Here is a 14,661-nt window from a genome sequence, read left to right as displayed (position 1 = left end):
CAATGGCGGATGATGAAGATGATGATGATTATAGACTTTAAATTTAAGTAGCTGTAATTTTTAAATTTAAGTCCTTGTAGTTTTTAAATTTAAATTGTTGTAGTCTTTAAATTTAAATTATGTTTGGCCCTATAGCCCTTTGGACCTAGGTTGAAGATGGTTTTTTGTTACAGGGTTATGTTTGGCATGTGGCCCTCTGATCCCTTGGTTAGAGATGGTAAGAAATATGGCCCTGCACTATTCATTAAAATATTAATTTCTTAGAGTGCTATAGGATCAAAGAGAGCCCTCTGGCTTTGCTTCGATTAGACATGGCCTTACATGTTACTCGAAGTATATCCCTATCACCAACCTGACAACTAGTAATCTCATGTATTCAAAGTTACGACTGGACAAAGAATCACCAGTTGGTGTACTTGTCAATACGTTGGGTCCAAAAAACTGATTTGGTCTCTCTAACATTACTCTTTATCATATAATAGTCATCATACAACTCAAAACCCTCGACCCGCTTCGAGTTGTCTCTCTCTACAACTTTTATTTACTTTCTTTCAAATCAAGTTAGGTTAACTTGGGACCTCTTCCAACGCTGAAAAGAGTGAGTACCACCAATAGCTAGTTGGCATATATCAGAGCTTAAGATCATATTACCTAACTGAAACCACAAAAACCCTAGCATTAACTAGTTAAGTAGACCAAATTTAAAGAAGAAAACGGGACAAATTCAAACGCTAGCGACAGAACATGAACCCAATACCATGACCGATTATGTGACCTCTCTAACATTAGTCGCGGGTATATAGTAGTAATTTGTCTTACTAGACAAAGCACTCAACAGCTCTGGCAATGCATGACGCACTAAACACTTCGCCAATGCGTCTGAGTTCTCGTTTCAACTTCTATTTACTTTCTTTCCAAGTTTCCCATCGACTTAGGTTTGGGTAAAAAAACAGTCAAGAAACAAAATTCTCTGAAAATGGTGCTGAAAAGCAGATAATGAGATGTGGCAGGGACGAAAAAGAGATGATAACACAAAAGAGAATGAAGAACAGAATCTTGGTGTCGTCTTCCTTCTATAGGACTAATACATTCAATACAAATGCAACTTCACACCTCACAAATTTACTGAAAGGTTGTTCTAATGAAGAATATTAAACAAGTTGGGTCATAAGGGACTCGCCTTACACATTAAAAGATTCTAACATGACGATTATACATTTGTATGTCGAAGAAAAGCAGGTCCAAACGTTAACTCAAGCATAACCATATATGTATAAATAATGCTTATCACAGTACACAAAAACAGATAATTACATAAGGGTACTGGCCACATGCTAATATACTCTTACCTTTTTCAGGTCATCTCAATCATCTCTCGAGCAACAATAAGTTCGCCATTACCATCACCATCGCCATTGTCCGTCGGCATCATCATGTCGTCTTCGATTGTGAAGTTATATTTCTCCCCTATGGCCCTTAGAAGCTGGTACACTTCAAACATAGTAGGCCTCTCCTTAGCAATAGGCCCCACACAGTTGCACGCAACTTTAAGAAACTGGAAAAGCTCCTCATTCACACCCTTCCCAACCAAAGATTTGTCGAGCGCATCCTGGAGTTGAGCTTTGCCTGACAGCTGTGTAATCCATTCCACCAAATTTCCTTTGAAGTCTTCAGGGGCTTTAGAAATGTGGGTAGCTCTCTCACCGGTCACCAACTCAAGAAGTACAGTTCCGAAACTGTAAACATCTCCCTTTGGAGTGGCCACTAGAGTTCGTGCATACTCTGGAGCAACATATCCCAGATCCCCAAACTCCCCATTCACAAACGTACTCAAATGTGTATCAATTGGATTCATGAGCCTAGCTAGCCCAAATTCAGATATTCTGGGCTCAAAATCTGCATCCAGTAAGATGCATTTGGAGCTTATGTTTCGGTGGATAATTCGAGGATTGCAGTTATGGTGGAGCCATGCTAATCCTCTGGCTGCCCCTATCCCAATTTTTAGCCTAGTTGGCCAGTCCATAATCTTTGCACCTTCAGCATCTGCAGGATGTAGCTGATCGTGGAGGGTACCATTAGGCATGTACCTATAGACCAATAGCCTTTCCCTCTTTGCCGTGCAAAAACCTAAAAGAGGAACCAAATTACGGTGCCCTATATTTCCCAAAGTAGTCATCTCAGACAGAAATTCTTTCTCAGAATGTTGAGATTCCTGCAACCTCTTGACCATAAGTGGAGTGCCATCATCGAGCACTGCTTTGTACATCGTTCCAGTTCTTCCTGTCCCAATGATATTGTCTTTGCAGAAACTGTTGCTGGCCCTCATGAGATCACTCAGCTTCATTTTAGAAATCGACTTCTCAAACATGGAAACCTGGAGTAAACTAGCTTAATTAGAATGCAATACGATTCAAAATTTCAAACTACCAGAAAAGGAAACATAAATTTGAGTATTTAAAACCAATAAAACATATAGAGAGAAAGAAAGAGAAACAGAACCAATAAAATTATCATTATATGTAAATATTAATTTGTTTCTAACAAAATATGCTCTGTAATAGCTTGCCTTGATGGCTTTCGTTTTCTTCAAACTCTTAGCCCACTTGTTCCCTTCAGGGTCCTCTTCCTTCTTCTTTGCAGACACTCTACGCACAAAGAACAACAAGGCAAATACCACAATTAGTGCTGCAAACGTTGCACCACCAACACCAGCTGCCACAATAATTACACTGTTAGACTTCTTTTTAACTCCCCGGCACAGATCAAGAGGCGTCCCACAAAGTCCAGCATTGTTTGCGTAACTTTCTTGTGTAACTGCACTATTGTTACCAAAGGATGGGACTTGGCCAGACAGCTGATTGTTTGCCACGCTAAATGTTTTAATCCTACCGAGCTGACCAAGCTGTAGAGGGATGCTACCGTTGAACTGGTTGCTGTCAAGCTTAAGCACATTCAGATAGCTACAATTGGAAAGATTTGTTGGGATGTGCCCTGAGAAGCTGTTAGATGAAAGATCAAGAGTTGTAATGAACGAAATAATTCTACCAATATCTTCAGGAAGAGGTCCACTGAGCTTGTTGCTCGAAAGATCTAATCCTGTTAAGCTTGTGCAATTTGCTACACTCCGAGGAAACGGACCCTTGAGTCCCAAATCCGAAAGCTTGATATTTAAAACTTTGCTTTCGTGAGGGTGCCAACACTCGATTCCCAGAAAGTTACAGATGAAACCTTCGGTCTTGTTGTTGAAATCCCATGAAGAGTTTAAATAGCCTAAAGGATCCTGAAGCGATGCTTTTAGACTTTTCAAGCAGTTTATATCACTCTCAACAGCAAAGCTGAAACTACAACTAAGCAATAACCAGACCACACCGCCATAGAAAATACCAGGATCTCGTCCATTCAACAACATATACATCGAAAAAGCCATCAAAAATCACCTAAATTCGCTATTTATTGTTACCAGAACTCAATATACTGAATCCACACTCCAGCAATAGTAACACCAAGCCCTGAAACAAATTCAAAAGCAACAAGAAATGAACCCAAATCAGACCAACAAACACTCAAGTTTTACAAAAATTTAGCCTTAATTAACACCAAATTTGGGAACAAATTATGAAAACAACACAGGAAACAAAACCCAATTCATCATCTCTCTACCAAAAGGTGCAAATACAGGTGTAAAAAGCAACAATTTAATTGATGAAACATGCAAATTCACAAAATACAAACTAGAACAAACACACAGAAAGTTCAAAGGCCTTACTTGATCCAATTGAGTTGACCCAAGTCTCCAGAAACACAAACTTATACACATATATATACATACAAAAATCCAGCTAAAAGTTTAAAGCTTTGGGAAAATTTCAAAAAACCCACCTGAGATAATTCACTTGCAGAAAACACAGATGAATCGAAGAGCCCGGGGAGGGGTTCTTGAATCCACAAAGCTTCCTTCTTTTTCCACAAAGACGAAGACTTCCAGAGTCAACAAAAACGCAAGTGCACCATACGATTTATATAAATAATACCCAATAATTTTTTCGGGAAAATTGGAAAAAGGGTGTGTGAATGCGAGGTGGATTTAGCAGGAAAAAAGAAAACAAGGTTTGGATGGGATGGGATTTGAGAAGAAAAGAGAGGAAATGAGAGAGGGTCGACGGGTCAAAGAAGGCACGGCCATCTTTGTCAAACTTAGCGACGACTTGGGGAATGCTGTAGTGCTTTTGGCTCAATGGACTCTTGACCTTGAGAGAGTGCTTGACTGCTATTTACTGTTTAGAAGTGTGTTGCTATTGGTTTATAGACCGTTAACAGTATGAAAAGCTTCAGCCTTTTCTGTGCGTTTGTGTTCAACCACTACTTTTTCTCCATGGATAAAACTATGGAACAACGCGTCATTCACAGAAATGTGATGCTATTAATCTACGCTCAACGTTATTGAGTTATAGGTTAAACCAAATTTAATTGAGCTTTTTCGTATTTAGAGAATGAGTTTATAAGGAAGATCAAACGCAATTGCGATTCGCTAGACCTTATAATTCAGAGGGTCACTATCATAAGGACGTAAACCTTGTAACTTAAAAGACAAACGTCATTCAACCAAAAATATGGCAGTGGAGCACTTCATGAAACTAATATAAGTATTAATGAACAGACATATGCATTATAAGATGAGTAACAACACATGTCGAAGTGACGATGACAACAAAAAGGAAGTTATTCATTAGATTTATTACAAATAGGTTCATGAGATTCAAAAGTAATTTCCTTTTTACTGCACTAAGATTCACAAAGTAAAGTTTGTTAGTTTTTTTGTTTTTTAAGGAGTAAAGTTTGAAACTTTGAACTTGAATGAGTAGCTACTTGTTAGAAGTGAATGCAATTTATGGTTGAGTGAGGGGGGCAGTTCGACATTTTCTACGGCATCCATTTCCCCAGCTAACATTTTTGTACTTTTTATGAAAGATATTTGTTTCCTTCATCTCTCTGTATTCATGAAGTGGAACAAACACATGTTATGAAATTAATTTCAGCTTGGACATAATTTCTTTTGTGTTTTATTTATTAACAAATTGTCGTCCAAGAAATTCTAACTTAGAAATCTCCGTCAACATTGCGAATATTAGGTTGCTGGACCAAATAATTATATGTAGGACATATTACATTTTGTTAGCTAATCTTGAACAATTAATACTTTTAATATAACTTTTTTGTTTTGGGACAAAACTCCAATTAGATCAAATTTTAAGGATCAGTATTCCAATTTCTCTTAAAACAAATATTCTATTTGGTTACACATATTTATAGGTTTATCATTTGCGATAAGCTTGTAGCTTTAATAGTTCAGAACATTTACATGTGCACTCCAAGTCTAGGTTTTATTTCCCATATTGCTTATATGTAAAAAAAAACGATTTTATTTCATTAAGAATTTGGTGTGATAGAATGCCAACGTGACTTGCATGCCATACTTTATGAAAAAGAAAAAGTCATTCCTCGTTTTTATTTATTTATTTTTTGGCAATGCTTCCCTCTTGTTTAAAGGTAGAGTTTTCTCACAAGTGAGACTCTTCGTGGATTCTATGTTATTTTTATTTTTTACACAATATTTTATAATGTTGGTATGGAAAATGACGTTAAATTGTGAAGTGACAAAGAATTCATAAAGTATCTCATTTTGAGAGAATTTCTTTGGCATTTCTCATAAAGGTATCAACCTCATCCTCATTGATGGTTAACTACATTTCTACAATTAGTTGCTCTTGCCATTAATCCTCATTAGATATTAATAGCGTTTACCCACACAAATGACCCATTGAAGCATGAGAAATTCGGAATTTATTGGATGAGTATTTTCAAACAACAACATTTATTATGTTCATGTCTCCCCTTAAAGGGAATGCGCAATAAAACTCAATGTGATGAACCGTTGAGGAAATGAAATAAAACAATTTTGTTCTCCTAGATTTTGTAGGAGGTTATTTGACTTTTGGGATAGTTTAGTTGCAATCCTTGATCCTTAATTGTTATAGACTCAAACATTACAGCATCTCTAAAGGAGATGTCAAATATAGTATGTCAAAATTTTACTTGATGTTGATGTGTCAAATTGAATACAAGTGCTAAATTTTCTTCTTTTTCAATGAATGTGTCAAATATTTATTTTATTATTTTGTTGGGTCTAGAGTTACATTAACGATTAAAAAATAATCAAAATTAGTTTTAGTTTTTATTCTATTGGTTGTTAATGAGATCCATGCATTAAAAATTAAATTAAATAAAATATATTTGACTCCTTTTTTATTTGCTGTAAAAAAATGCACCTAGAAAGCAAGGAGTCAAATGACTCGCATGCCACATCATATATGGCATATCCATTGGAGAACACTTAATTGTCTTTTAATCCTATTTAGCATATTTGACATCTTCTTTGGAAATGGTCTTATACATTTTAAGTTTTTTTTTTTTTTTTTTTTTTTTTCTGAAAACTCTAACATGCCAAAAAGAATTATTCATAACAATAAAACCATCTCTTAAAAGTCGTATCGAAACGCCCAAAGGAAAATCTAAGGAATCTCATAAATCAACTTTGTGATATACTCAATTAGGGGTATCATAGTAGCCCGAAGGCATAACCATCCCCCGGAGGTGAAGCTGTACGACACTGGGTTACGCCAGTGAAGAAGCATGGTAGGCCCCATCATCCGAATATGAAGTTGTACGACTCTAGGTTACGCCAGAGAAGAAAATATAACTATAAACATAACACACCGACACTAGTTGCGGCTGGTGAAGCTGTCTAACACTGGTTTCGCCAGTGAAGCTGGGAGTATGTCATAAATATCTTCAACTGTGTCCTATGGCCATACGCGTATACATACTTAGGTTGTGTGTATGTGATGTATGATAACCTACTAGATAAGGGTAGAAAACATATCTCAAAATCTCATATCAAACTTAGGATCCAAATCTCATAAATCCAAAATAAATCATTTTGGTAAATCCGTAGTATTTCATGTACGAAAATCCAATAATTCATGACATAAAACATAAAATCATGGAATCATGCTTTCCGTAAATGCAAGCCTAGCATTTACTCACTGATACTTGCGAGGCCACATCCGTTCGAACTAGGAAAACCGGAGTCTCCGATAGTAATCGTACCTAAGCATAATATAAGCCCATTAGTAAAAACTCAATTAAAACATTTAAATTTGGAGAAATGGACGGCGGACCCAAAAAGTCAACTGAGACACCGAGCCAGTTAACTACGCTAAAACTTCGGAATCTCACTTAACGAATGTCAAAAATGAACTCAAGGAGTCAAAATTAGCCTAGGAATGTTTTCGGGAAAATTTCATAAAATTCAACACAAGCAATATTCCAAAGGATATTCCAGGAAATATACCAAGAATATTCCAAATCCATATGGGAATTGGGTCGGGCCGAATCCCAGGTCGGATCTAGCCTATGAATCTGGGCTTGAGCCAGTTTCACTAGTTGGGTTGGAATAATGGCCCAAAAGTTTGAGCTGAAATGGATTCGGTTTTGGGTACGGGTTGGATTGACCTGGTTGGGCTCGCCGGTCACCAGACCCAACGAAGGAGAAGGCCAAATTTTGGCCGGAGAATTCCCCGAGCTCTAATTAGCTTCAAAACTTAACCATTTTCTACAATTCAAAAGGAAAAAATGAAATTAAGAACACCAGGAACAAGAATATACCATTATGGTCCCCCGCCGTGGCCGGAGTTGGTCGGAAATGGCCTACAAACATCTCGGCTTCGCCGAAATATGGTAAATAACTTCCACGAGTTATCTATATACCATTTCATCGTTAAAATACACAAGGAACTCAAAACTCACACCAAAAAGTTAATAAAATGGGGTTTTGAGCGTTATCGATCCTTACCTAAATCGAAATAAAGTCGTGAATTCGTCAAGCATCCCGTTCGATGTCAAAGCTAATCAATCGGAGGATTTTCCACAGTTTAGTCCTTAGTTATAGATTTAGGGATAGAGATAGGACGAGGTGGAGGGTTGGGTTGTGGTGGCAGTGCTCCCTGGAGTGGCAAGGCATGGTCTCTGGGTCTCAGCACTGGTGTTGCAGAGAATGAAGCTGAGAGATAAGGAAAAAGAGTCATGAGAGAGGAAGAGAGAAGGCCCACAATGGTGGTGGTGTGTGGTGCTTGCCAGAAAGAATGGCGAGCAGGTGTCCAGTATGTATGTGTATGTGTGCTCGGGGAGAAGAGTGACATAGAGATGATGGAGAAAGTTTGAGAAAGTCCGAGAGTATTGGGGAAGAGACATGGGAAATAAAGGAAGGTGGGGTGTGTGTCCCACAGGGAACAAAAAAAATTAATAATATAATAATATCAAATAATATAAAACAATAATTTCAAAAATTAAACAAATCTTTCGGATTCGTGAACCCTTAATATTCGGGGACGGGTCGTTACATCAATTCACCAATATCATCACGCAATCAAGTTCTTTCAAAACAACAGTTTTTATCTTGATTGTAGCCCTAATAGCATGAACATTCACCATCATACATGACCCAACTTTACGTTTTTCGAATTTTAGATTCTACATAAATTGTGTATGCATTATATCCATAATTGTTGAATTATGTGAATTTGATATTGCCATGAATTGCATCAAATATATGTCCATGCATTAAAAAAATTTGGGTTTCTTCGAACCTGAACCTGTAAGCAAGCTGAGACCATAGAGCCCCCATAGTCCACAAACCCAGAACACGAAGCCATCACTAACATCACCACTGATTTTCTGACAAAAGAATGGCATGCAGCCATCATGGCTGCCATTCCTGACAACCTGGAGTCGTCTCCGTCAAAATCATGGCCGAGTGAAACACCAAAGTCTAAAGGGCTAGTTTTTTGGACCAGAAGAACATCTCAGTCGTGTGCTGGGTGTGTTCGCCGGGGAAGAACACCGAACTTGTCGCTTCTGGTGGTGGTATGAGGTTATGGTTCATTGTAGAACCTCTTCCTAGGTGACAGAGAGTGAAATCTTGACGTCGACAAACCAATAATATTTCATCCAGGTCGGGTCAACGGGTCACTGGATTGGTAAACGGGTCAGATTTGGTTGGGTTGGGCCGAGTCACTAGATTGGGTTGGGTTAGGCCAAGTCACTAAATTGGGCTAGGTTGGACTGAGTTAAACTAGGTTGGGCTAAGTTGGATCCAGTTTTGATCTGGTTTTTAGGTTACGGATTGAGTCGATTTGGTTGGGCTCGCGGTTCATCAAACCCAACGAAGGGGAAAGTTAAATTTTTGGCTGGTAAACTTTCCCGCCTCCGATTTGGTTTAACCTTAACTAAACCTAGCCCATAATATATGGAATTGAAGCTTAAGAAGAAAGGAAAAGAAATATACCATCACCAGGTCCTGCAGTGGCCGAAGTTGGCTAGAAAATGGCTCGAAAGCCGTGGGGTTTCTCGCCGAAAATTGGGCAATTTCCCCCATGTTGATTCCCACATCAAAATGTCACCAAAACAACTCAAAATTACCCTAATCGTACTCTAAAACGTGATCTAATAAGGTTTAAAGAGTTTTTGAAGCTTTCCCTCGTCAGAAATGGCGAGAAATCGTTAGAGAATTTCTTGAATAATGGCGGTGCCACTGTGCAAAGAGAGAGGAATCGTCTTCGGCTTGGAGTTCGTGGGTCCAACTTCGATCGGTAGGGAAAGGTTAGTGAAGGTGGTGGTACGGTGGTTGCCGGAGTGAGGAGGCCAAAGGCGCCTTGGTGGTTCTCAGTGAATAGAGAATGAGGAAGAGAGTTTGAGGTAAGGGGTGAGAAAGAGAGTGTGAGGGAGAGATGCGAGAAAGACATAGTGAAGAGAGATAGAGGGTTGAGATATTTGAGTAAGACAGGGAAAGAAAGTTTGAGGTTTTGAGAGAGATAAGCTCCGGAGAGATTTCGGGAAGGGGACACGTGGTGCAGAAAGAGATGAGATTTTGGGTGAGGTGTGGGCCCCATGGGCCAGAAATATTAATATAATATTTAAAATGTCTGATTAAACATTTAAAATAATAATATAAAACAATAATGACAATAATTTCAAAAAAAAACAAATCTTTCAAATTCGTAAACCCGTAATATTTGGAGACGGGTCGTTACTGTACAATAATAATAGTAATTTCAAATAAACAAATCTTTCAAATAAACCCATAATATTTGGGGACGGATCGTTACAGTAGGAACATGTGAACGTGAAGTTCATAATTATTTCGAAACTTGAAGTTTCTAAAAGCATGCCTTGTTTGAAAACCTGAAGTTTTCCTTAAAAACATCACACATGAAGACCTGAAACTTTTTCATGTAAATTTATACCAATACATGTCTATTAGAACCCGAATGTTCTACTCTTATGTGAATTGATTGATTTTTCTCCATTACATTAACCACATCTTGTCCATTTATTTTGTGATAGGAACATGTCGAATTTGAACAAACTCAATTTTATCACTTTGGAGGTTTCTAGACGAAACTACCACAAGTGGGTCCAAGATGTGAAGCTCTACCTCACCGCAAAGAATTTGTGTCCCGTTATTGAAGATGAAATGGACAACCTGGTTGGTGAAGCTGATAAAGCCACTGCCATGATCTTCATCTGAAAACACATTCATGATCCACTACAAACCGAGTACCTTGCTGAGAATGATCCACAAGCACTTTAGGTTGTTTTAGCTGATTGTTTTTATCACCAAAAGGACATCTTCTTGCCTGAAATAAAACATGACTGGCAGCATTTGCGCTTCTAAGACTTTAAGTTTGTGAATGAATATAATTATGAAGTTTGTCGAATCCAATCACTTCTCAAGTTTTGTAACGAGACCTTGACCGAAGAAAACCTCCTGGAGAATACCCATTCGACCTTATCTGCTACCAATATTGTCATGCAACAATAATATAGGGCTCAGAAGTTCACTAAGTTTTTGGATTTGATCTATGTTCTACTTCTCACTGAAAAGTAGAATCAGTTGTTGATGAAAAATCATCAAGCTCGCCCTATTAGGGCGACTACTGTGCCTGAAACACATTATAGCATGAATTAACGCCCAAAATGCCAACATAGGCGTGGTAGGGCGGCCAGAAGTCACCCCGTCAAGGTCAACAGAGCCAAGGCCCATCTAAGGGAGGAAACCGAGCCCAAAAGCGCCTTAACCTCTCTCTCAAAGCCTCAAACTTCAAGAATAAGGGCAAAGCACCTGAAACCATGGATATGGACATATGTTATCACTGTGGTTCAAATGACCATTGGTCCATGTTTGCAGTGCTCCCCAGAAGGTTGTAGCTGAATATCATTCTCGTCGTAAGAAGTTTGAATCAAACCTTATGCAAGTAGATGAACCAGAAAGTACCAAGATAGAGGTTTTTGACTTTCAGGAGGCTATCACCCCTATGGAAGATTAGAATCTTAAACATAGACTAATTCTTCATTGAAATTAGACATTATGGCCAAATTCCACCTATGGTGGGCAAACCCCCATTGTGTTTTTGGTTAAATTTTTGCACAATTTTCCTTTATGTTTGGATTATTTGTTGGTGATTTGTTTTTTGGATATTAAGTTTTTATTAATTACCATCCTTGAATACTTAAACTAATTTGAATGGATATTTTTTTTTAGAACTTTTATGCATGTGACCGATTCAAATTAATTTTTATTCTAGGTATGATTAGTGGGAAAGTTAGTTGTCTGGTAGATAGTGCAACCACGCACATCATTTTGCGTGAATACATCTATTTCACTAACTTCATACCTAAGCATGCACCTCTGACAACCCTATCATCACCATCCAACCTGATCGAAGGATACGGTAAGACACGTATAATGTTGTCCAATGGTACAATCTTGACCATTGATGAGGCATTCTATTCTCCACATTCCGGAAGAACGTTGTTAAGTTTCAAGGACATTAGAGATAATAATTACGATGCTGAAACCTCTGTAGAAAATGGAGTTGAATTTTTGTGCTTAACTTCCTACAAATATGGCCAGAAGCGTATTTTAGAGATGATGGAGCGTATCACGAGTGGTCTATATACGACAATCGTATGCCCTATAGAAAGCCATTATGTGGCCGACCCTACCTCTGGGACCACACGCGAAATTACATTTTGGCATGATCGTTTGGGACACCCTGGACAAACAACGATGCACCGTATCCTCAAATCATCACATGGGCATCCACTAGCCCGAAGTTTAGGTTCGCTTTAAGGAATCGCATGTCAAACCTGCTCCATGGAAAAACTTATTATTAAGCCTTCTTATGACAAGATTCATTCGAATCCTCCTATTTTTTCTACAAAGGATTAAGGGGGCATTTGTGGATCGATTCACCTTTAATACGGACCATTTAGATATTTTATGGTTTTGGTTTACACTTCCACACGTTGGTCACACGTGTGCTTGTTATCCATAAGGAACGCTGCATTCTCTAAACTAATGGCTCATGTTATCAAGCTCAGAGCTCACTACTCTAATTATCCGATCAAATCTATTCGATTGGATAATGCTGGAGAATTCACATCTAAAACTTTTGATGACTATTGCATGTCGGTTGGGGTTGACGTTGAACATCTAGTACCCCATGTTTATACCTATAACGGTCTGGCAGATGCATTCATCAAGCGCTTACAAATGATTGGTTGATTGTTGGATATACGTACCAAACTCCCGATCATTGCTTGGGGGCATGCAATATTGCATGCAACCATGTTGGTCTACATGAGGCTTGTTGTGACACAACCATGTAGCGCCCTTTAGTTGGTTACCAGATACAAACCCGACATATCTCATCTACGCATTTTTGGTTGTGCGGTCTATATGCCGATTTCGCCGCCCTTACGTACAAAAATGGGGCCTCAACGAAGGATGAGAATCTATGCCAGACATGATTCTCCTTCAATCATTCGTTACTTAGAACCTTTGATAGACAATTTGTTTACCGCTCGTTTCACAGATTGTCATTTTTATGAAACAGTCTTCCCGTTGTTAGGAGGAGATAAGAGCGTCAACGTTCCTGATGAATGACGCAAATTATTGTGGACAACTCCTACTTTGTCTCATTTAAATTCCTGCACCGCTCAATTTGAAACTGAAATGCAGCGCATATTAGATCTTCAGAGCATAGCTTAGAGCATGCAAGATGCTTTCACCAATCTAGCATGAGTGACAAGATCACATATTTCAGCTGTGAATGTAACTGCAAAGATGAATGTACCAAATGTACAATGAACTCCTTTTCTAGAGGCCCGGGACACCAACCTTGGTGATCCACGTATATTAGCTGCTAGCCAATCATTTGTCCCTACACATAGGCGTGGCAGACCACTTGGTTCAAATGATTCACACTCCCGATAGAGGAAACCCACGACACAGGTACCTGAAAAGCCTACCGTGAATCCGACTGTCGTCTACTCATTCTATCCAACTTATAAGGAGATTTTAGATTACATAAACGTCCTTGAAGAGACGAATCCACCTCTTGAGAATTAAGGGATTTCAGTCCATTATGCTTGCTTGGATAATGTTTGGTGTAGAAATGAGATGATCGTCAATGATGCATTAACATATGCAGTAGTTACTGAAATCATGTTGAGCAATAACATTGAACCCTGTTTCGTTGATGAATGTCGACGTAGAACCGATTGGCCAAACTGGAAACAAGCAATCCAAATCGAACTCGATTCACTTGTGAAACATAAGGTGTTTGGACCTGTAGCTTATATCATCCACATGTAAAGCCCGTTGGTTACAAGTGAGTTTTCTTTCGGAAGTGTAATGAAAAGAACGAAATTGTGCATTATAAAGCTCATCTTGTTATGCAAGGCTTCTCATAACGCCCCGGGATTGACTATGACGAAACTTATTCACCCGTTAGGGATGTGATTACTTTTCGATACCTTATCAGTTTGGTAGTTTCCGAAAAATTAAGTATGCAACTAATGGACGTAGTAATTGCGTATCTCTATGAAGATCTTGATACGGAAATCTATATGAAAGTTCTCGAAAGACTTACATTTACGGGATCAAATATTTCCAAAACCCGGAACATGCCCTCAATTCAGCTGAGACGTTCACTCTACGGTTTGAAGCAATCCAGAAGAATGTGGTATAATCGTTTGAGTGAGTATTTGACTAGTCATGGATATGTGAACAACGAACTATGCCATTATGTGTTCATTAAGAAGTCACATTCCGGTTTTACGATTGTTGAAGTATATGTCAATGACATGAACCTCATTAGAATTCCTAAAGAGCTCGCGAGAACTGCCGCACACCTTAAGTCGAAATTTGAGATGAAAGATCGAGGAAAAACTCGATATTGTCTCGGTCTCGAGATAGAGCATCGTTTAGATGAAATCTTAATACATTAATCGAATTACACCCAGAATGTGTTGAGTCACTTTAACAAGGATAAAGCGAAGCCTTCGAGTACTCATATGGTCGTTCGATCGCTAGATGCAAAACAAGATTCCTTCCGTCTAAAGAAGGATGTTGAAGAGATTTTGGAGCCTGAAGTTCCTTATCTAAGTGCGATAGGTGCTTTATTGTACTTAGTTCAATGCACTAGACTCGACATCTTATTCGTTGTTAATCTTTTGGCAAGATACAGTAATGCATCA

General features: G+C 38.5%; 1 protein-coding gene across 1 annotated transcript; it reads right to left on the bottom strand.

The window, feature by feature from the left end:
- Positions 1–1,039: 1,039 nt before the first annotated feature.
- Positions 1,040–4,262, bottom strand: LOC137725656 (probably inactive leucine-rich repeat receptor-like protein kinase At5g48380). The gene is made up of 3 exons (XM_068464426.1): positions 3,880–4,262; positions 2,567–3,509; positions 1,040–2,374 (listed from the first exon to the last, which is right to left on the bottom strand). The coding sequence occupies exons 2-3, from the start codon at positions 3,425–3,427 to the stop codon at positions 1,355–1,357; spliced, it is 1,881 nt and encodes a 626-aa protein (XP_068320527.1). The 5' UTR covers positions 3,428–3,509; positions 3,880–4,262; the 3' UTR covers positions 1,040–1,354.
- Between the last annotated feature and the right edge of the window lie 10,399 nt (positions 4,263–14,661).

The sequence above is a fragment of the Pyrus communis genome, chromosome 2 (assembly GCF_963583255.1).
Source record: "Pyrus communis chromosome 2, drPyrComm1.1, whole genome shotgun sequence".
In the NCBI taxonomy this organism is placed as follows: domain Eukaryota; kingdom Viridiplantae; phylum Streptophyta; class Magnoliopsida; order Rosales; family Rosaceae; genus Pyrus; species Pyrus communis.
Note: the sequence above shows the minus strand (reverse complement) of the source record. Positions and strands in the feature narration are given on the sequence as shown.

Excerpts from the sequence above, each read along its gene's own strand:
- LOC137725656 (XM_068464426.1), bottom strand. The coding sequence starts at position 3,427 with ATGGCTTTTTCGATGTATATGTTGTTGAATGGACGAGATCCTGGTATT. Across the intron at positions 2,375-2,566 it reads AGAAAACGAAAGCCATCAAG|GTTTCCATGTTTGAGAAGTC; the intron begins GCAAGCTATTAC and ends AGTTTACTCCAG.